The following is a 19,087-nucleotide window of genomic DNA, read 5'->3' as shown; positions in this document are numbered from 1 at the left end:
CTCCCGAACCCCACAGGGCCCCCCCCACACCCCCCCCCCAAATCCCACAGGGGTCCCTCAACCCCCCCCCATACCCCCCCCAAATCCCATAAGGGTCCCCAGCCCCCCCTCAAACCCCACAGGACTCCCCAACCCCCCCCAATTCCCTCACCCCCCCCTCCCCAAACCCCCCCCAAATCCCCCAGGGCCCCCCCACCCCCCCCAAATTCCCCCCCAAACCCCCCAGACCATCCCCAAACCCCCTCCCCCAAACCCCACAGACCCCCCCAATCCCCCCTCCAACCCCATAAAGCTTCCCCCCCCCCCCCAAACCCCCCCGCCCCCCCCCCCCCCCACGCACGTGTTTTGGTGAACAGATTTTTGATCTCCGCGATCGTCGCCTGCGGCTCCACCTGGGGGGGGGGGGCACAACCAAACCTCCCTTAACACCCCCCCCCCCCAAAAAAAAAAACCCACAGGGACCTGGGGGGGTGGGCCATAAACCCCTTCAGAAGGCCATAAATTCCCCGGGGGGGGCCATAAACCCCCCAGGGGGGAGACATAAACTCACTGGGGGGGGCATAAACCCACCGGGGAGGGTATAAACACCCCGGGGGGGGGCTAAATTCCCCGGGGGGGGCATAAACCCCCTGGGGGGTTATAAATCCCCTGGGGGGGGCCTAAATTCCAGGGAGGTAGCATAAACCCCCCAGGGGGGCCATAAATTCCCCGAGGGGGGGCATAAACCCCCAGGGTGGGGCATCAACCCCCTGGGGGGGCATAAATTCCCTGGGGGGGGGCATAAACCCCCCCGGAGGGGCCCTAAATTCTCCGAGGGGGGGGGCATAAACCCCCCAGGGTGGGGCATAAACCCCCTGGGGGAACCATACACCCCCCGGGGGGGGGCATAAACCCTCTGGGGTGGGGCACAAATTCGCTGGGGGGGGCATCAACCCCCTGGGGGGGTCATAAACCCCCTGGGGGGGGTCGTAACCCCTCCGGGGGGGGGCTCACCTTGTCGAGGAAGCAGAGCTTCTCCCGCGTGCGGGCGTCCAGGATCTCCACCTCGAAGAAGAGCACGGCTTTCTTCGCCTTCTTGGCGGGGGGGGGCCGCCCCCGCGCCGCCACCAGCAGCCCCTCCAGCCCCTCCGCCCCCTCCATGCCCCCCCACGGGGATTTTCCTGACCCCCCCGCCCTCCCAGGGGACCCTTCTACCCCCCCAAGGGGCTTTCCTCCCCCCCCCCAGGGGACTCTTCTGCCCCCCCAAGGGACTTTTCCCCCCCCCAATAAACTTTTTACCCCCTCCCAGGGAACTTTTACCCCCCCAATAAAGAATTTCTACCCCCCCCAAGGGATTTCTACCCCCCCCAGCGGGACTCTCCCCCCCTAAAGGGATTTGCCCCCCCCAAAGGGATTCCCCCCCCCCCCCCAGGGACGCTTCGGGGCTGCCGGCGTCTCCCCCCAGGCGAAATGCGATCGGCTCGGGGGGGGCCCCGGCTAAATATAACCCCCCCCACCCCCCCCCGCACCACTTCGGGGGGGGGCTCCTGGCCCCGCTGGCCCCGTGGTGGCCACCCCCTGAGTGCTGGTGGCCTTTGGGGACGGGCGACGCAGGGCGGCCAAATCCCCCCCCCCTCCCGGTAAGGAATTGGGGCCAAAATGTGCCCCCCCCCCCCATAGGGTGAGGGGAGGGGGGGCTGGGGACATGGGGGGGGGGGACATGGGGGGGGATAAGGGACATGGGGGGGGCAGGGGACATTGGGGGGGGACATGGGGGTGGGGCTGGGGATATGGGGGGGACATGGGGGGGGGCAGGGGATACTGGGGGGGGACATGGGGGGGGTCACTGTGTTGGGGACAGGGACTGGGGGGGGGGTCACCAGGTTGGGGACAGGCTGGGGGGGGGGTCACAGTGTTGGGGGGGGGTCACAGTGTTGGGGGGGGTCACCGTTTTGGGGACAGGGGGTGTCACCCCCTTGGGGACAGGGCTCGTGCCACCCTGTGCCACTGCATGGGGCTGGGGGGGGGTCACTGTGCTTGGGGGGGTCACCCCTTTGGGCCGGGGGGGGGTCACCAGGTTGGGGACAGGGCCCCCGCCCCTCCCCCCTCAGGCCTGCAGGGGCTGCCCTGAGCCGGGCCGGGCTTCGCCGGCGCCTCTGCGCATGCGCGCGCCCTTCCCGTCCCTCTCCCGCAACGAGCGCATGCGCACTCGCCCCCTCCCCACCCCGCCGCGCCGCGCATGCGCAGCGCTCCCTCCCACCCTCACGCGGAACACATGCGCGCTGGCGCCGCCTCGGGGCCTAGCGCATGCGCGGTGCGGACGCGGCGTCCTTCCCCCGTTCTCTCCCGTTCCCCTCCGGGCCCGGCGAGGCTCGGGGCGGGCAGCGCGGGGGAAGGGGGGAGCGGGGGACGGGGGGCGGGGGCGGGAGGAACCGGGGCCGGGCCCGGTGCCGGCGGCGCCGCCTCACCTCGTAGTGCTTCATGCTGCCCGCTACGCCGCCGCGCTGCCCCCACGTGACCGCCCACACCCCCTCGGCGCACCTGGCGAGCGGCTCAGCCAATCAGCGCGCCTCGCGTGGCGGCACGCGGCCAATCAGGGCCCGGGGAAGAGGGGGTGGGGGGGGGGGGTGGGGAGAGGCGGGCTCTGTCTCCGGGGCAACGGGTAAGCATAGCAACGGCGGGGCCAATGGGAAGGGAGGGCGGTGCTGGGAGCCGGCCAATGGGCGGCGCGGCGGGGGCGTCAGCGTGAGGGGCGGGGCCGGCAGGGGCGGGGCCTCCGTGTGAGGGCGGGGCCTGCAGGTGAGCGCGGGGGCGTTGCCTGCGGAGGAGGGCGGGGCCTGCAGAGGGGGCGGGGCTTGCGGGGCAGGGGGCGGGGCCGTGATGGTCCCGTAGGGGCCGCAGAGCCCTGGGGGGCTCCGGGGGACCCTGGGGGGGGCTGAGGGGGGCTTGGGGGGAGGGGCAGGGCCGGGGGGGGGTCCTGGGGCCGCACCCACCCCCCCGCCCCCCCCCCCCGTGAGTCAGGGCGGGTGCGCCCCAAGGGCTGAGTCAGCCGGGCGGGTGCTGGCGCAGCACCCATGGGTGCCAAGGTGGGGGGGAGGGGGAGCGCGCCCCACCCCCAGCCCGGCTCTGGGGTGGGGACAGGGGGACACCCCGGGGGGGGACAGGGTGGCAGCAGGGCTGGGGGGGGACATGAGGGGACACCGGGGAGGGACACCAAGGGTCGGGGGACACACGTGGCAGCGCTGCCCCCCCTCCCATGCCCCCCGTGTCCCCGCCACCCCTGGGGGACCTGTCCGTGCTGTCACCTCACCCCTGTCACCCAGACGGCGTCCCTGGGGGTGACGGAGACACGGAGAGGGGGGTGGCGGGGGACAGGTTGACACGGGTGACACCGCCGGGGGTGACAGCGGCCTGCGCGTGGCGGTGACGAGGTGTCAGCGCGGGCGGTGGCGGCGTTGGTGACAGGTCCGGTTGTGTCTGTGGGTGACAGTGGCAGCGTGACAGGCCCGGCTGTCACCACGAGGGACGTTGGTGACAGGCCTGGGCTGGCGCTGTGGGTGACAGTTGCTATGGTGACAGGCCCGGCTGTCCGTGGGGGTGACGGTCGCCATGGCAACAGGCCTGGTGGCATTGGCAACAGGCCCAGACCGCCTCCATGGCCTCCCGTTGCCATGGCGACACGCGGGTGCCCGTTGCCATGGCGACAGGCCCGTGGTGGCGACAGTCCCTGCTCAGCCCGTTGCCATGGCGACACGCGGCGGCGGGGGGGGGCTGTTACCATGGCGACGCGCAGGGGGGGCCGGTTGCCATGGCGCTCTCCCCGCCAATCACCGCGGGCTCCGGTTGCCATAGCGACGCCCCGCCCCTCCCCGCGCGTGACGCCACGGCGGCGAAAGCCACGCCCCCCTTCACCATGACAACGGAGAAAGCCCCGCCCCCGTCACCATGACAACGCCCCCTCCCTTCCCGCGAGCCTCCGGGAGCCCCTCCTTTTGTCCTCACCGCGCCTGCGCGCCCCTCCCTTTTCCCCTGACGTCACGCGCCACGCGGGCGCTGATTGGCCGGCGCCTGGGCGCGGCCGGAAGGTTCTGGAGGCGGCGGCGTCGCTCTGGAAGGTTCCGCCGCCGGGGCCTATTTAAGCGGCGGGGCCGGGCCGGGGCCGGGGCCGGGCGGCGGCGGCGGCGGGGAGCGGGGATGGGGAAGGATTATTACCGCACGCTGGGGCTGGCCCGCGGGGCCTCGGACGAGGAGGTGAAGCGGGCCTACCGGCGGCAGGCGCTGCGCTTCCACCCGGACAAGAACAAGGAGCCCGGCGCCGAGGAGCGCTTCAAGGAGGTGGCCGAGGCCTACGACGTCCTCAGCGACCCCAAGAAGAGGGAGATCTTCGACAAGTACGGCGAGGAGGGTGAGCCGCGGGGGGGGGAGGGGCCCGGTCCCGGGAAGTTTTGGGGGTGTGGGGGGAGGGGGGCCCGGCATTGATGAGTTGTGGGGCCGGTTTCATTAAGTTTTGGGGGTGGGGCTGGTAAATTGTTGGGGGGGGCTCCTCGGTAGAGCTTTATTTCTTTTTATGGGGTGTAAGGGAGATCCTGGGAAGTTTTTAGGGGAGATTTCTTTAATTTGGGGGAGATCTCTTTAGTTTGGGAGGTGTCCCTATCAACTTTGAGGGGAGCCAGTAAATTTGGGGGGGGTCCTGGTAAGTTTTTTTTGGAGGGGGGAGAAAGATCCCGGTAAAGTTTGTGGGGAGACGCAATTAAGTTGAGGGAAGTCCTCGGTAAGAGGTCCTTGGTAGGTTTTTTTTGGGGGGGGTCCCTGTAAGGTGGGGGGCTCCTGGTAACTCTTTTTTTTTGGGGGGGGAAGACCCCAGTAAGCTGGGGGTCACCAGTAAGGTTTTTAAAGGGGGAGGCGTTGGTATGTGGGGGGAGGGGATCCCAGTATATGGAGGGAAGAGAGACCTCAGGAGTTTTTTTTGGGGGGGGAAGCCCCATTAAATTAGGGGGGGAGAGCCCATTAAGGTGGGGGGCAGGGGAGGAGAAAGCCCCTGGTGTGATGGGGGTGGGTGGGGGGAGTCCTGGGATGTTTTGGGATGGTGGGGGGGGGGGCTGGGCCTGCTGAGGGGGGAGCAAGGGGGGGGGGGTTGTTGTAGGGGCAGGTTGTCCCTGACCCCAAAATGTCCTGCTCATGGGGGGGTTGTGGGGAAAATGGGGGTCGGGGGGGGGGGTCAGTAACAGGGAGGGTATCAGGGGAGCTGGAGTGGAGGGGGGCTGTAAGGGGCTGGTTTGTAGGGGGATAGGTTTGGGGGGAAAAGAGGTGATTTTGTAGGGTTAATGATGGGGGGGGGGATTATTGGGGCAAGGTACCCCGGGGGGGTGGGCACAGGGAGCAGGCAGGCTGTGGGGTTGATTTGGGGGGGGGGGGGGGACACGTGGGGGTTCTGGGGACAAGGCAGGCTGGGGGTGTCAGTGGGGGGATAATGGGGTTAGTGGGGAGGGGGCAGAGTTAGTTTGGGGGGGGGGCATGGCAGAAAGGAAGACCGTGGGGGTTAGGTTGGGGGGGGTACAGGGGGGTGACAGGCCATAGGGTTCTTTTTGGGGGGGGGAGGCAGGCTGTGAGGTTAGTTTGGGGGGGGCTACAGGGGGACAGCAGGTCGTGGAGGTTGATTTGGGGGGGGAGGTTGGTTTTTGGGGGGAGTACAGGGGGGTGGCAGGCTGTGGGGGTCATTTTTTGGGGGTGTTATGGGGGCCAGCAGGCCGTGGGGGTTGTTTCTGGGGGGGGGAATTTCCTTTGGGGGGGGTACAGGGGGGCAGCAGGCCATGGGGTTACGGGACGGGGGGGGGCACAGATTAAAGGCTTTTGGGAAGGTGGCCCCCCAACAACCAGAACCCCCTGGTGGGGAGCTCGTCCCCCTCTGGGCCCCACCAAAACATGGGGGGGGTTCCCAGCCCCGGGCCCCCCCTCAGGGCAGCGGGGCTGGGGCTGGGCGTGGGAGGGAGCGGCGGCGTCAGGCCCCAGGGGGATGCGGGGCGCGGCGGGGGGGGGGGCCGTGGGGCCGGTTTGGGGCTGGCCGGGGACAGGTCGGGGCGGCTGCCACCACCCTCCCCTAATGAGGGACCGGGCTGGGGGGGGGGGACGGGGGGGACCCTTCCAAAACAGCAGCACGGCCCCACGTAGCCCCAAATGCCCCCCCACCCTTCGTGAGACCCCGGTGGTGGAGGAAAGGAGCCGTTCCTCCCCTTATTTCTGAGCCCAAAAAGGCAGGAATTGAGCCCAAAAGCCGCAGCTGGGTGTGGGAGCGGCGCCGCGGGGCTGGGCCGTGGCGCGGGGAGCGGCGCTGGCACGCGCTCGGCGGAGCAGGAAGAACTGGCCCGGCCGTCCCGGGGGCCCCCGACAGGAAAAAAAAAAAAAAAACCCTTCAGCTTCTCTTCCTTCCCCTCCCCAGGGCTGAAAGGCGGCGCCCCCGCCTCGGGGGCGGGGGGGGGCAACGGCCCCACCTTCACCTACACCTTCCGCGGCGACCCCCACGCCATGTTCGCCGAATTCTTCGACGGCCGCAACCCCTTCGACACCTTCTTCGTGCAGCGCAACGGCGACGAGGAGATGGACGTGGACGACGCCTTCACCACCTTCCACATGGGGGGCTTCGGCAACATCAGCTTCCCCCGCGGCCGGGGGGCGGGCGGCCAGGAAGGGGCCGGGGGGTGCCGTAAGCAGGACCCCCCCGTCCTCTACGAGCTGAAGGTGTCCCTGGAGGAGATCTACTCCGGCTGCACCAAGAAGATGAAGATCTCCCACAAGCGCCTCAACCCCGACGGCAAGACGGTGCGCACCGAGGACAAGATCCTCACCATCGAGGTGAAGCGCGGCTGGAAGGAGGGCACCAAAATCACCTTCCCCAAGGAGGGCGACCAGACCCCCACCAACATCCCCGCCGACATCGTCTTTGTTGTAAAAGACAAGCCCCACGCCGTCTTCCGCCGCGAGGGCTCCGACATCATCTACCCGGCCAAAATCAGCCTCCGCGAGGTGAGCAACCTGCGAATCCTTATTTTTTTTTATTTTGGAGGGGGCTCGGGGAGTGGGTTTTGAGGTTTTGGGGCGGTTTTTGAGCTTTTTTTTTCCTCCCTCGAAACCAAATCCTTATTATTATTTTTTTTTTATTTTGGAGGGGGCTCGGGGAGCGGGTTTTGAGGTTTTGGGGGCGGTTTTTGAGCTTTTTTTTTGCTCCCTCGAAACCAAATCCTTATTATTATTTTTTTTTATTTTGGAGGGGGCTCGGGGAGTGGGTTTTGAGGTTTGGGGGCGGTTTTTGAGCTTTTTTTTTCCTCCCTCGAAACCAAATCCTTATTATTATTTTTTTTTATTTTGGAGGGGGCTCGGGGAGCGGGTTTTGAGGTTTTGGGGGCGGTTTTTGAGCTTTTTTTTTCCTCCCTCGAAACCAAATCCTTATTATTATTTTTTTTTTTTTTTTGGAGGGGGCTCGGGGAGCGGGTTTTGAGGTTTTGGGGGCGGTTTTTGAGCTTTTTTTTTTTTTTTCCTCCCTCGAAACCAGGCGCTGTGCGGGTGCACGGTGAACACGCCGACGCTGGACGGCCGCACCATCCCCATGGTCTTCAAGGACGTGCTGAAGCCCGGCGTCAAGCGGCGCATCCCCGGCGAGGGGCTCCCCTACCCCAAAACCCCCGAGCAGCGCGGGGACCTCATCATCGAGTTCGAGGTCCGCTTCCCCGACAGGATCCCCCCCTCCTCGAAGCCCATCCTGGAGCAGATCCTGCCCGTCTAGCGCCCGCCGCGTGGACTCGGGGGGGGGGTGCTTTTGGGGTGGTTTTCTTCTTTTCTCAAAGTTTCGGGGGGGTTCTGCCCTTGTTTTTTGGAGTTTGGGGTTCCCCCGGCGGAGAGGGGGTGCCGGGGGGCACCGCCTGGCTGCGGGGGGGGCGGTTGGTCCCCCAAAAAGAGCCCCCGGGGTGGCCAGGAGCTCGCCGGGGGCTCCCCATGACCACCTCAGGGGGGTTGGGGACCTCCTCGGGGGCTCCCCCCGCCCCGTGGGGGTGACAAGGACCTCGCCGTGACTTCATCTCCATCATCTTCGTCTTCTGGGACCACATCCTGGCCCCCTCCCCATCATTTTGGGGGGGGGCAGGGACCACGCCGTGACTTCATCTCCATCATCTCCACCTCTGGGACCACGTCCTGGCCCCCTCCCCGTCATTTTGGGGTGACGAGGACCTTGCTGTGGTGTCACCCTGTGCCACAACCGCGTCACATCCTCACCACGACCACCTCCGGGAGCCGGGGGCCTCCTCGTGTCCCCCTCCCCACCCCCATTTGGGGCCAGGGACCGCGCTGTGATGCCCTCCCCACCCCCTCCACCTTCTGGGACCACTTCCTGGCCCCCTCCCCATCATTTTGGGGTAATGGGGACCACGCCGTGTCCCCCTCCCCACCCCCCGAGGGTGCCAGGAACCCCCCCCCGTGTCCTCACCACGTGCTGGGACCTCCTTGTGTCCCCTCCCCACCCCTGGGGGGGGGGGACAGGGACCACGGGGTCACCTCCCTGAGGCCACCAGGGGTGACGGGGACCCCACTGGGACCCCCTGAATACCACCTGGGGGGGGGGACAGGACCCCTGCCCACCCTCATCTCCCCGGGTGCTCGCTGGGTGCAGCCCCCCCCCCCCTAATTTTGGGCCCCCCACCATGGGGTGCTGCGGAGGCCGGGCTGGGCCTCGCCCCTCTTATCCTTTGGGATAAAAACGCCCGGAAAAGGGTCTGTTCCTGCAACAGGAGCGCGCGCTGTACAGAATTTGTATAAAGCCTTGTAAAGTTCACGGGTAATCAGGAAAAATTCGTTAAGAGCGTCGTTGTGTCTGGGGGGGGGTCCCCGAAATGTCATCCCTGGGGGGTTGGGATTTGGGGGGGTCCCCAAAATGTCCTTCCCTGGGCTGTTGGGTTTTGGGGGGGTCCCCAAAAATGTCTTCTCCTGAGGGGTTGGGATTTGGGGAGGGTGCCCCCAAAATGTCCTTTCTGGGGGGGGTCTCTGAAATATTTTCTCCTGGGGGGTTGGGATTTGGGGGGGGTCCCCAAAAATGTCTTCTCCAGGGGGGCTGGGTTTTGGGGAGGGGGTGTCTCCAAACTGTACCCTCTGGGGGATGGGGGATTTTGGGGGGGAGGTCCCTGAAGTGTCCTCTCCTGGGGGGGGGGAATATTTTGGGGGATACTGAAATTTCCCCTGAGGGAGGGGCTGGGATTTGGGGGGGCGTCCTGGAATTTCCCCTCCAGGGGGGGCTGAGCTTTGGGGGAGGTCCCCGAAATGTCCTGGGGGGGCTGGGATTTAGGGGGGGGGGTCCCGAAATGTCCTCTCCAGGCATTTGGGATGTGGGGGGGTCCCCAAAATATCCCCTGGGGGGGGCCTCCCCCCTCCCCCCCCCCCCGCTGCCGTTTGGTGGCCACCTCCTCTCCTCCCTCCCCGCCCCGCGCGGGGCATGCCGGGACTTGTAGTCCGCCCCCACCCACTCCCCCCCCGCCCCGCGCTTGGTACCGCCGCCCGCGGGCGGGGCCGGGCGGGGCGGGGCGCGACCATTCCCGAGAAGCGGGGGGGAGGGGGGTGGGTGGGGAACCCTCCTCAGCTTTCCCCCCCGCCGCTCTCCCATTGGCCGGCCGAGCTGGGGCGCGGCGCTGATTGGGCGCGAGAGGCGGCGGGCCCCGCCCCCAGCCCTCCCCTCCCTTCCGGCGGGGCCTGGGCCCGGCAGCGCCCGGCTGGAGTTGGAGGAGCGGTGAGGGGGGGGCGGCACCGGGCGGGGGGGGGGGAACCGGGGCCGGGGGGGCCTGGACCGGGCCGGGGGGGGCGGCGGGACCCGGCCCGGGGCTGTTTGCGGGGGGGTCCCGGCCCCCCCCCCCCCCGCCGGTACCCGGCATTGGGGGGGGCCCTGAGGTGGGGGGGGGCTGGGGGGGGGATCCGGGCCTGGGGCTGCACGGGGGGGGCCTGGGGTGTTCCCCCCCCCCCCGTTGCCTCGGTTTGGGGGGGCTGGGAGGGTCCCTGGGGGGGGTTGGGGGGGGTCAGAGGGACCGTGGGGGGGGTCGCTGAGGGGTCGGGGGGTCCCTGGGGGGGGCTGGGGGGGGCTGAAGGGTCGTGGGGGGGCCTTGGAGGGGGGTGAGGGGGTGGGGGGGGACTTTGAGGGGTCGGGGGGGGAGGTTTGGGGGTGGTCTGGGGGGGTTGTGGGGGGTCTCAGGGATTTTGGGAGGCTGGGGGGGGGCTGAGGGGTCTGGGGGGGGTCCCATGGCAATGGAGGGGGTTTGGGGGGGTTTCAGGGGTCTGGGGATGTCCCTGGGGGGGGAGTGTGAGGGGTCTGGCGGGGTCCCAGGGAGGGTCTGGAGGGGTCTTTGGTGGGGGGGGGGGGGGTTCTGTGTGTCCCCCCCCCCAGCCCCGTTTCTCATTTCCCCCCTCCTTTGCAGCCCCGCCGCCAGCAGCCTCCGGGAGGGGGCGACCCCGGAGCTCCCCCCCCCCTCCCCCATCACCCACCAACCCCCCGGCGACCCCACGACCCCCCCCCCACCCCCCCACCCCCAAATGCCGCTGGGCCTGGGCCGCCGCAAGAAGCCCCCCCCGCTGGTGGAGAACGAGGAGGCGGCGGGGGGCCGGGGGGGGATCCCGGCGGAAACCCACGGCGGGGGGGGAGAAGGAGGAGGAGGAGGAGGAGGAGGGGGAGGAGGGGGAGGGGGCGGGGGGGGGTTGTTGGGGGTGACCCCCCCGGGGCTGCCGCCGCCCCCCCCGGCCCTGCGGCCCCGCCTGGTGTTCCACACGCAGCTGGCGCACGGCAGCCCCACCGGCCGCATCGAGGGCTTCAGCAACGTGCGAGAGCTCTACGGCAAGATCGCCGAGGCCTTCCGCATCCCCCCCGGAGAGGTGGGGGGCCGGGGGGGGCACCCATGGGTGCTGCCGGGGGTGTTGGGGATGAGGGCATCCCTGGGTGCTGCTGCGGGGCAGTGGGGTTGGGGGGTTGTCGGGGATAGGGGCACCCCTGGGTGCTGCAGGGAAGAGAGACGGTGGGGGTTGTCGGGGACAAGGGCACCCATGGGTGCTGGGGGGTGTTGGGTATGAGGGCACCCCTGGGTGCTGCAGGGAAGAGAGACGGTGGGGGTTGTCGGGGACAAGGGCACCCATGGGTGCTGGGGGGTGTTGGGTATGAGGGCACCCCTGGGTGCTGCAGGGAAGAGAGACGGTGGGGGTTGTCAGGGACAAGGGCACCCATGGGTGCTGCCGGGGGTGTTGGGTATGAGGGCACCCCTGGGTGCTGCAGGGCAGTGGGGTTGGGGGGTTGTCGGGGACAGGGGCATCCTTGGGTGCTGAGGGGTTGGGGGAGGTGTTGGGGATGAGGGCACCCTTGGGTGCTGAGGGGTTGGGGGGCGGTTGTCAGGGATGAGGGCACCTTTGGGTGCTGCGGGGCAGTGGGGTTGGGGGGTTGTCGGGGACAGGGGCACCCATGGGTGCTGCTGGGGGTGTTGAGGATGAGGGCACTCCTGGGTGCTGCTGCGGGGCAGTGGGGTTGGGGGGTTGTCGGGGACAGGGGCACCCATGGGTGCTGACGGGGGTGTTGGGGATGAGGGCATCCCTGGGTGCTGTGGGGCAGTGGGGTTGGGGGGTTGTCGGGGATAGGGGCACCCCTGGGTGCTGCAGGGAAGAGAGACGGTGGGGGTTGTCGGGGACAAGGGCACCCATGGGTGCTTCCGGGGGGTGTTGAGGATGAGGACAGCCCTGGGTGCTGTGGGGCAGTGGGGTTGGGGGGTTGTCGGGGACAGGGGCATCCTTGGGTGCTGAGGGGTTGGGGGAGGTGTTGGGGATGAGGGCACCCTTGGGTGCTGAGGGGTTGGGGGGCGGTTGTCAGGGATGAGGGCACCTTTGGGTGCTGCGGGGCAGTGGGGTTGGGGGGTTGTCGGGGACAGGGGCACCCATGGGTGCTGCCGGGGGGTGTTGAGGATGAGGGCACTCCTGGGTGCTGCTGCGGGGCAGTGGGGTTGGGGGGTTGTCGGGGACAGGGGCACCCATGGGTGCTGACGGGGGTGTTGGGGATGAGGGCACTCCTGGGTGCTGCAGGGCAGTGGGGTTGGGGGGTTGTCGGGGATAGGGGCACCCCTGGGTGCTGCAAGGCAGAGAGATTGGGGGGGTTCTTGGGGACAAGGGCACCCATGGGTGCTGCCGGGGGGGGTGTTGAGGATGAGGGCATCCCTGGGTGCTGCGGGGCAGTGGGGTTGGGGGGTTGTTGGGGACAGGGGCATCCTTGGGTGCTGAGGGGTTGGGGGAGGTGTTGGTGATGAGGGCACCCTTGGGTGCTGCGGGGGTTGGGGGGCGGTTGTCAGGGATGAGGGCACCCCTGGGTGCTGCAGGGAAGAGAGACGGTGGGGGTTGTCGGGGACAAGGGCACCCATGGGTGCTGCCGGGGGTGTTGGGGATGAGGACAGCCCTGGGTGCTGCGGGGCAGTGGGGTTGGGGGGTTGTCGGGGACGGGGGCATCCTTGGGTGCTGAGGGGTTGGGGGAGGTGTTGGGGATGAGGGCACCCTTGGGTGCTGCGGGGGTGGGGGGTGTCAGGGATGAGGGCACCCCTGGGTGCTGCAGGGCAGAGACATTGGGGGGGTTGTCAGGGACAAGGGTACCCATGGGTGCTGAGGGGCAGTGGGGTTGGGGGATTGTCGGGGATAGGGGCACCCCTGGGTGCTGCAGGGAAGAGAGACAGTGGGGGTTGTCGGGGACAAGGGCACCCATGGGTGCTGCCGGGGGTGTTGGGGATGAGGGCATCCCTGGGTGCTGCTGCGGGGCAGTGGGGTTGGGGGGTTGTCGGGGACAGGGGCATCCTTGGGTGCTGAGGGGTTGGGGGAGGTGTTGGGGATGAGGGCACCCTTGGGTGCTGAGGGGTTGGGGGGCGGTTGTCAGGAATGAGGGCACCCCTGGGTGCTGCAGGGCAGTGGGGTTGGGGGGGTTGTTGGGGACAAGGGCACCCATGGGTGCTGCATGGGGGGTGTGGGGGTGTTGGGGATGAGGGTACCCCTGGGGGCTGGGGATGAGGGCACCCCTGGGTGCTGGGGGGTGTTGGGGATGAAGGCACCCCTGGGTGCTGCAGGGCAGAGAGATTGGGGGGCTTGTTGGGGACAAGGTCTGTGGGTGTATGTGGGGGTCTGTGGGCGTGTGTGGGAGGGTGTGTGGGTTTGGGGGGGGGGTGCGGGGGGGTGACGGTGGTGCCGCCCCCCCCCAGGTGATGTTCTGCACGCTGAACACGCACAAGGTGGACATGGAGAAGCTGCTGGGGGGGCAGATCGGGCTGGAGGACTTCATCTTCGCGCACACCAAGGGGCAGCGCAAGGAGGTCGAGGTGCTCAAGTCCGAGGAGGCGCTGGGGCTCACCATCACCGACAACGGCGCCGGATACGCCTTCATCAAGGTCGGGACCCCCCCCCGAGGGGACAAGACCCCCCCCCGAGGGGACAAGACCCCCCCCCGAGGGGACGGGACCCACCCCGAGGGGACGGGATCCCCCCGGGGCACCTCCGTGGGGACAGGATCCCCCTAAGCCACACGGGGATGGGGCTGAAGGGGGTGTGGGGATGCCCCCGAGGGTCTCGGGGGGGGATTCTGAGTGGGGAGACCCCCCCCGAGGGGACAAGACCCCCCCCCGAGGGGACAAGACCCCCCCCCGAGGGGACGGGATCCCCCCGGGGCACCTCTGTGGGGTCAGGATCCCCCTAAGCCACACAGGGATGGGGCTGAGGGGGGTGTGGGGCTGGCCCCGAGGGTCTCGGGGGGGGATTCTGAGTGGGGAGACCCCCCCCGAGGGGACAAGACCCCCCCCCCGAGGGGACGGGATCCCCCCAGGGCACCTCCGTGGGGACAGGATCCCCCTAAGCCACACAGGGATGGGGCTGAGGGGGGTGAGGGGCTGGCCCCGAGGGTCTCGGGGGGGTGTTTTTGGGTGGGGGGCCCCCCTGCAAAGATGGGGACCCCCCCGGGACCCCTCCCCCGAGGGGACAGGAACCCCCCCCCCAGGGGATGGGACCCCCCGGGATCCCCCAACAGGGACAGGATCCCCCCATGCCACACGGGGATGGGGCTGAGGGGGGTGTGGGGATGGCCCCGAGGGTCTCGGGGGGGGATTCTGAGTGGGGAGACCCCCCCCGAGGGGACAAGACCCCCCCCCCCCGAGGGGACGGGATCCCCCCGGGGCACCTCCGTGGGGACAGGATCCTCCTAAGCCACACGGGGATGGGGCTGAGGGGGGTGTGAGGATGGCCCCGAGGGTCTCGGGGGGGGTGTTTTTGGGTACGGGGACCCCCCCAGGACCCCCCCCGTGAAGATGGGAACCCCCATGGGGATGAGACCCCCCCCCCCCGAGGGGACAGGACCCCCCTGGGATCCCCCAATGGGGACAGGATCCCCCTAAGCCACACGGGGATGGGACTGAAGGGGGGTGTGGGGATGGCCCCGAGGGTCTCGGGGGGGGGGTTCTGAGTGGGGGGACCCCCCCGCAAAGATGGGGACCCCCCCCCCGGGACCCCCCCATTGGGACAGGACCCCCATCCCGAGGGGACAGGACCCCCCCTTGGGGGGGTGGGGTAGGGGGCACTGGGGACAGCCCTGAGTGTCAGGGGGGGGCACGGGGGTGTCCCTTGGTGCTGTGGGGGGACTTGGGGACCCCAAAATCCCCCTGGGGCCGTGTTGGGACTCAAGGGGACCCCAAACCCCAGCTTGGGTCACACAGGGGGACCCCAAAAGCCCCCTCAGGACCCCAAAACCCCCCCCTCAGGACACACGGGGGGACCCCAAAACCCCCCTCGGGCCCTGTCAGGGCACATGTGGGGACCCCAAAACCCCTCAGGACCCATCTGGACACAAGGGGGGACCCCAAAGCCCCACGCGGGACCCCAAAACCCCCCTTGGACCACACGGGGGGACCCCAAAAGCCCCCTTCGGCCCCATCTGGGCCCATGGGGGGACCCCAAAACCTCTCTTGGGATCCCAAACCCCCCCTTGGGCCACACGGGGGGACCCCAAAAGCCCCCTTGGGACCCCAAAAGCCCTCTTAGGACACATGGGGGGGATCCCAAAAGCCCACTTGGTACCCCAAGACCCCCCCTTGGGCCCCACGGGGGGATCCCAAAAGCCCCCTCAGGACCCCAAGGTCCCCCCAGGACACACGAGGGGACCCCAAAAGCCCCCTCGGGACCCCAAAAACCTCCTCAGGACACATGAGGGAACCCCAAAAGCCCTCTTGGGACCCCAAAAACCTCTTGGGCCACACGGGGGGACTCCCAAAAGCCCCCTGGGGACCCCAAAACCCCCCTCGGGTCACAAGAGAGGACCCCAAAAGCCCCCTTGGGACCCCACAACCCCCCTCAGGACACATGAGGGGACCCCAAACCCCCCTTGGGCCACACGGGGGGACCCCAAAACCCTCTCAGACCCCCCTCTGGACGCACAGGGTCACCCCAAAACCCCTTCGAGCTCCACATGGGGGGTTGCGGGGCCAGCCCCCGGTGTCTGGGGGGGGTCTCAGCCGATTTCTCTCCCCCCCCCCAGCGCATCAAGGAGGGCAGCGTGATCGACCGCATCCCGGTGATCGGGGTCGGGGACATGATCGAGGCCATCGACGGGCGCAGCCTGGTGGGCGCGCGGCACTTCGAGGTGGCCAAGCTGCTGAAGGAGCTCCCCAAGGGGCGCCCCTTCGCCCTGCGCCTCACCGAGCCCCGAAAAGCCTTCGGTGAGCCCTTCACTGGGAGCACTGGGAGCACTGGGAGCCCCGCCACGCAGGGCGGAAGGGGGCCCTGCCCCGTGGGTTTGGGGTGAGGGGGCGGGGATGGGGCTGAGCTGAAGGTGGAGGGGGGCTGTAGCGCCCAGGGGACCCCAAAACTCAGGTAGGGGATTACAGGGGGTTATACAGCACCCAGAGGACCCCAAAACTCAAAGGGGTCTTGTAGAGGGCTCTGTAGCACCCAGAGGATCCCAAAACCCCAGAGGGTGGCTTTTAGAGGGTTACATAGCACCCAGGGGACCCCAAAACTTAAAGGGAGTCTTGTAGAGGGCTCCGTAACCCCCAAGGGACCCCAAAACCTAACGGTGGTCTTATGGAGAGCTTCATGATACCCAGGGGACCCCAAAACTCATGTAGGGGCTTACAGAGGGTTATACAGCACCCAGGGGACCCCAAAACTCCAAGGGGTCTTGTAGAGGGCTCTGTAGCACCCAGAGGATCCCAAAACCCCAGAGGGGGGCTTTTAGAGGGTTACGTAACACCCAGGGGACCCCAAAACTCAGGTAGGGGGCTTATAGAGGGTTAGATAGCACCCAGGGGACCCCAAAACCTAAGGGTGGTCTTATGGAGGGCTTGGTAGCACCCAGAGGATCCCAAAATCCAAGAGGGGGGGGCTTTTAGAGGGTTAAATAGCACCCAGGGGACCCCAAAACTCAGGGGGGGGGGTCTTATAAAGGGTTACATAGCACCCAGGGAACCCCAAAACTCAAAGAGGAGCTTACAGAGGGTTACGTAGCCCCCAAGGGACCCCAAAGCCATGAGGGGGGAACCCCAAAACCCTAAGGGGGGGTCTTATAGAGGATTACACGGCACCCAGGGGACCCCAAAACCCTAAGGGGGGACCCCAAAACCCTAAGGGGGGCCAACGAAGGGACCCCACAAACCCGTCAGGAGCCGATTGGGGCAGGTTGTGGCACCCCAAAACCCAAACTGCCAGGGGTCCTCTAACTCGGGGTGTCACGGGGGACCCCCAAATCCTAACGAGGGGCACCCCGACCTTTTGGGGCCCCCCCTTTTTTTCCTCTCCCCCTCCCGTTTCAGACATGATCAGCCAGCGAGCGTCGGGGGGCAGAGGCGGCGGCACCCAGCTGGGCACCGGCCGGGGCACCCTGCGGCTGCGTGCACGGGGTCCCGCCACCGTGGAGGAGCAGGTGGGCCACTCTAGGGTGCTTTTTTGGGGTGGGGGGAACCCACAGCACCCCAATAATTCCCCCTGTTCCCCCCCACCCCCCTTCCCACGCAGCCCTCAGCCTTCGAGGAGCGAGCCATCGCCAAGGTGGACGACCTGCTGGAGAGCTACATGGGCATCCGCGACACCGAGCTGGGTGAGCCGGCACCCAAGGGTGCTGGGGGGGGGCAAGGGGGGCACCCAGGGGTGTGCCCGCACCTGGGGGTGCCTGGGGGGGCCACACAGAGGTGCTGGGGGGGCACCCGGGGGTGATGAGGGGCAGCCAGGGGTGATGAGGGGGGCACCAAGGATACGGGGCCGCACATGGGGCGCTCCCCCTTGGGCTGGGCCGTCCTGGGTGTCCCATGGGTGCCCCCGGGGGGGGCCCTTGGGTGCCCTGGGGGTGTCCCTCGGGTGTCCCCTGACCGTCCCCGCGTCCCCGCAGCCGCCACCATGGTGGAGCTGGGCCGGGACGCCCGCGACCCCGACGCGTTGGCGCAGGCGCTGGACTCGCAGCTCGGCGACTTCGCCTTCCCCGACGAGTTCGTCTTCGACGTCTGGGGGGCCATCGGCGACGCCAAGGTGGGGCGCTGCTGAGGGGGGGCTCCCCCCCCCCAAAAAAAAAACAAACACAACACAACACCCACCGGAACCTTGGAACTGCGCCACCCCCGCTCTGCTCCCCCCACTTCTCTTCTCTGGGACCCTCCCGAAGGACCTGGGTGCCCCCACCCCAATTCCCAACCTGCCCCCCCCACACTTTTTAACCAGGATCCCCCCCCCCCCCATGCACACATCTGGAATCTTCACTACACGCTGGGACCCCCCCTGCTGGACCTGGGTGCCCCCCCCTCAATAATATCCCCCCCACTGCTCCACCATGGGCTTGAGGACCCCCCCCCAAATAGGTTTGGGCCCCCCCAGTCCTGAATAGCGACCCCCCCCCCCAATAGCCTGGGACCTTCACATGGGGCTCAGGTGCCCCCACTTTCAATGGGACCTCCCCCAGGTAGCCTGGGACCCCCCCTCAAGTAGCCTGGGACCCCCCCAAGTGGCCTTGAACCCCCCCCCCAAATGGTCTGGGACCCCCCCAGGAGCCTGGAACCCCCCCCAAGCTGTCCAGGGATGTAAAACACTACCCCCCCCCCTCCTTAACCACTACAGGGGGATTTTCCAGCCCCCCCCCCATCTCGGGGGGCATCCCTCAGTGGTGCCCCCCCCCATGACACTGGTGTGCCCCCCCCCCCAGGGTGAGCAATGAGGGTCCAGCCTCACCCCCCCCTCCCCCCCAGAAGGGTTTTTATTTGGGGGGGGGGGGCTGCAGACCGGAGCCACCCTGTGCCCCCCCCCCAATCAGGGTCTGTCCGTTCTGGTGCCAATCTGAGCCTGTCACACACTGTCCCCCCCCCCCAAAAAGCGCTGTCCCCCCCTCACCATGCTGTCCCCCCACCAAAGCGCTGTGTCCCCCCCAGGACACCCGGGTCTGTCCGTGCCCCCCCCCATCGCACTGACTACCTCGGGGGGGGTGGGGGGGGCAGCACAACCCCCCCCCCTTGGTGGCTCTGTCCCCTGGAGGGGGCTGTGGGGGGGTGGGGGGGGCGCTCACTGTGTCCCCTGGAGCTTTGGGGGGGGTCACAGCCCCCCCCGGGGCCTATTTTTGTATTTTACATGTAAAGTGACTTTAACATAAAATAGGGAGAAATTGGGAGTGGTCGGTGCTTGTGGGTTTTTTTTTGGGGGGGGGGGGCGGGATGACGTTTTGGGGGGGGGAGCGTTTTGGGGATGATGGGGGACGTTTGGGGGGGCATGGGGATGTTTTGGGGGGGACATTGGGAGAGGGTTTGGGGGGGGCTCTGCTTGAGCCCGGCTGTGCTGGGGAGGGACCTGGGGGGTTCTTGGGGGAGGGGGAGGCAGGGGGAAGGGTCAGGGTTGGGGTCAGGGTCGTATTTGGGGTCAGGGTTGGGGTCAGGGTCATCCAGGTTTGGTTTGAAGCTGGTTTTGGGGCGTAGGGCTCTGTTTATGGCTTCCTTTAGGGTCGGGGCAGGTTTAGGGTTAGCGACGGGGTTGGGAATGGGGTTAGGGTTATTGGGGGGTTATTTTGGGGTTTGGTGTTTTCCGGGCTGGGTGCTGGGGTTGGTTCGGGGGCCCCTTA

At 68.0% G+C, this 19,087-nt stretch overlaps 2 protein-coding genes and 1 long non-coding RNA gene across 3 annotated transcripts; 2 read left to right on the top strand and 1 right to left on the bottom strand.

The window, feature by feature from the left end:
• Positions 1-337: 337 nt before the first annotated feature.
• Positions 338-2,524, bottom strand: LOC116501735. Its single transcript, XR_004254508.1, has 3 exons — positions 2,448-2,524; positions 994-1,044; positions 338-392 (listed from the first exon to the last, which is right to left on the bottom strand). It is a non-coding gene; the product is annotated as an uncharacterized LOC116501735 (long non-coding RNA).
• Positions 2,525-4,173: 1,649 nt separating this feature from the next.
• DNAJB1 (DnaJ heat shock protein family (Hsp40) member B1) lies at positions 4,174-7,817 on the top strand. The gene is made up of 3 exons (XM_032207309.1): positions 4,174-4,384; positions 6,416-6,999; positions 7,526-7,817. Exons 1-3 carry the CDS (start codon positions 4,174-4,176, stop codon positions 7,754-7,756), a joined length of 1,026 nt encoding a protein of 341 aa, XP_032063200.1. The 3' UTR covers positions 7,757-7,817.
• A 1,877-nt stretch (positions 7,818-9,694) lies between these two features.
• On the top strand, positions 9,695-18,643 carry GIPC1 (GIPC PDZ domain containing family member 1). The gene is made up of 7 exons (XM_032207308.1): positions 9,695-9,745; positions 10,425-10,875; positions 13,218-13,403; positions 15,536-15,716; positions 16,809-16,918; positions 17,011-17,092; positions 17,381-18,643. The coding sequence occupies exons 2-7, from the start codon at positions 10,540-10,542 to the stop codon at positions 17,530-17,532; spliced, it is 1,047 nt and encodes a 348-aa protein (XP_032063199.1). The 5' UTR covers positions 9,695-9,745; positions 10,425-10,539; the 3' UTR covers positions 17,533-18,643.
• The last annotated feature ends 444 nt before the right edge of the window (positions 18,644-19,087 follow it).

Source organism: Aythya fuligula, unplaced genomic scaffold, assembly GCF_009819795.1.
Source record: "Aythya fuligula isolate bAytFul2 unplaced genomic scaffold, bAytFul2.pri scaffold_84_arrow_ctg1, whole genome shotgun sequence".
Lineage (NCBI taxonomy): Eukaryota > Metazoa > Chordata > Aves > Anseriformes > Anatidae > Aythya > Aythya fuligula.
Note: the sequence above shows the minus strand (reverse complement) of the source record. Positions and strands in the feature narration are given on the sequence as shown.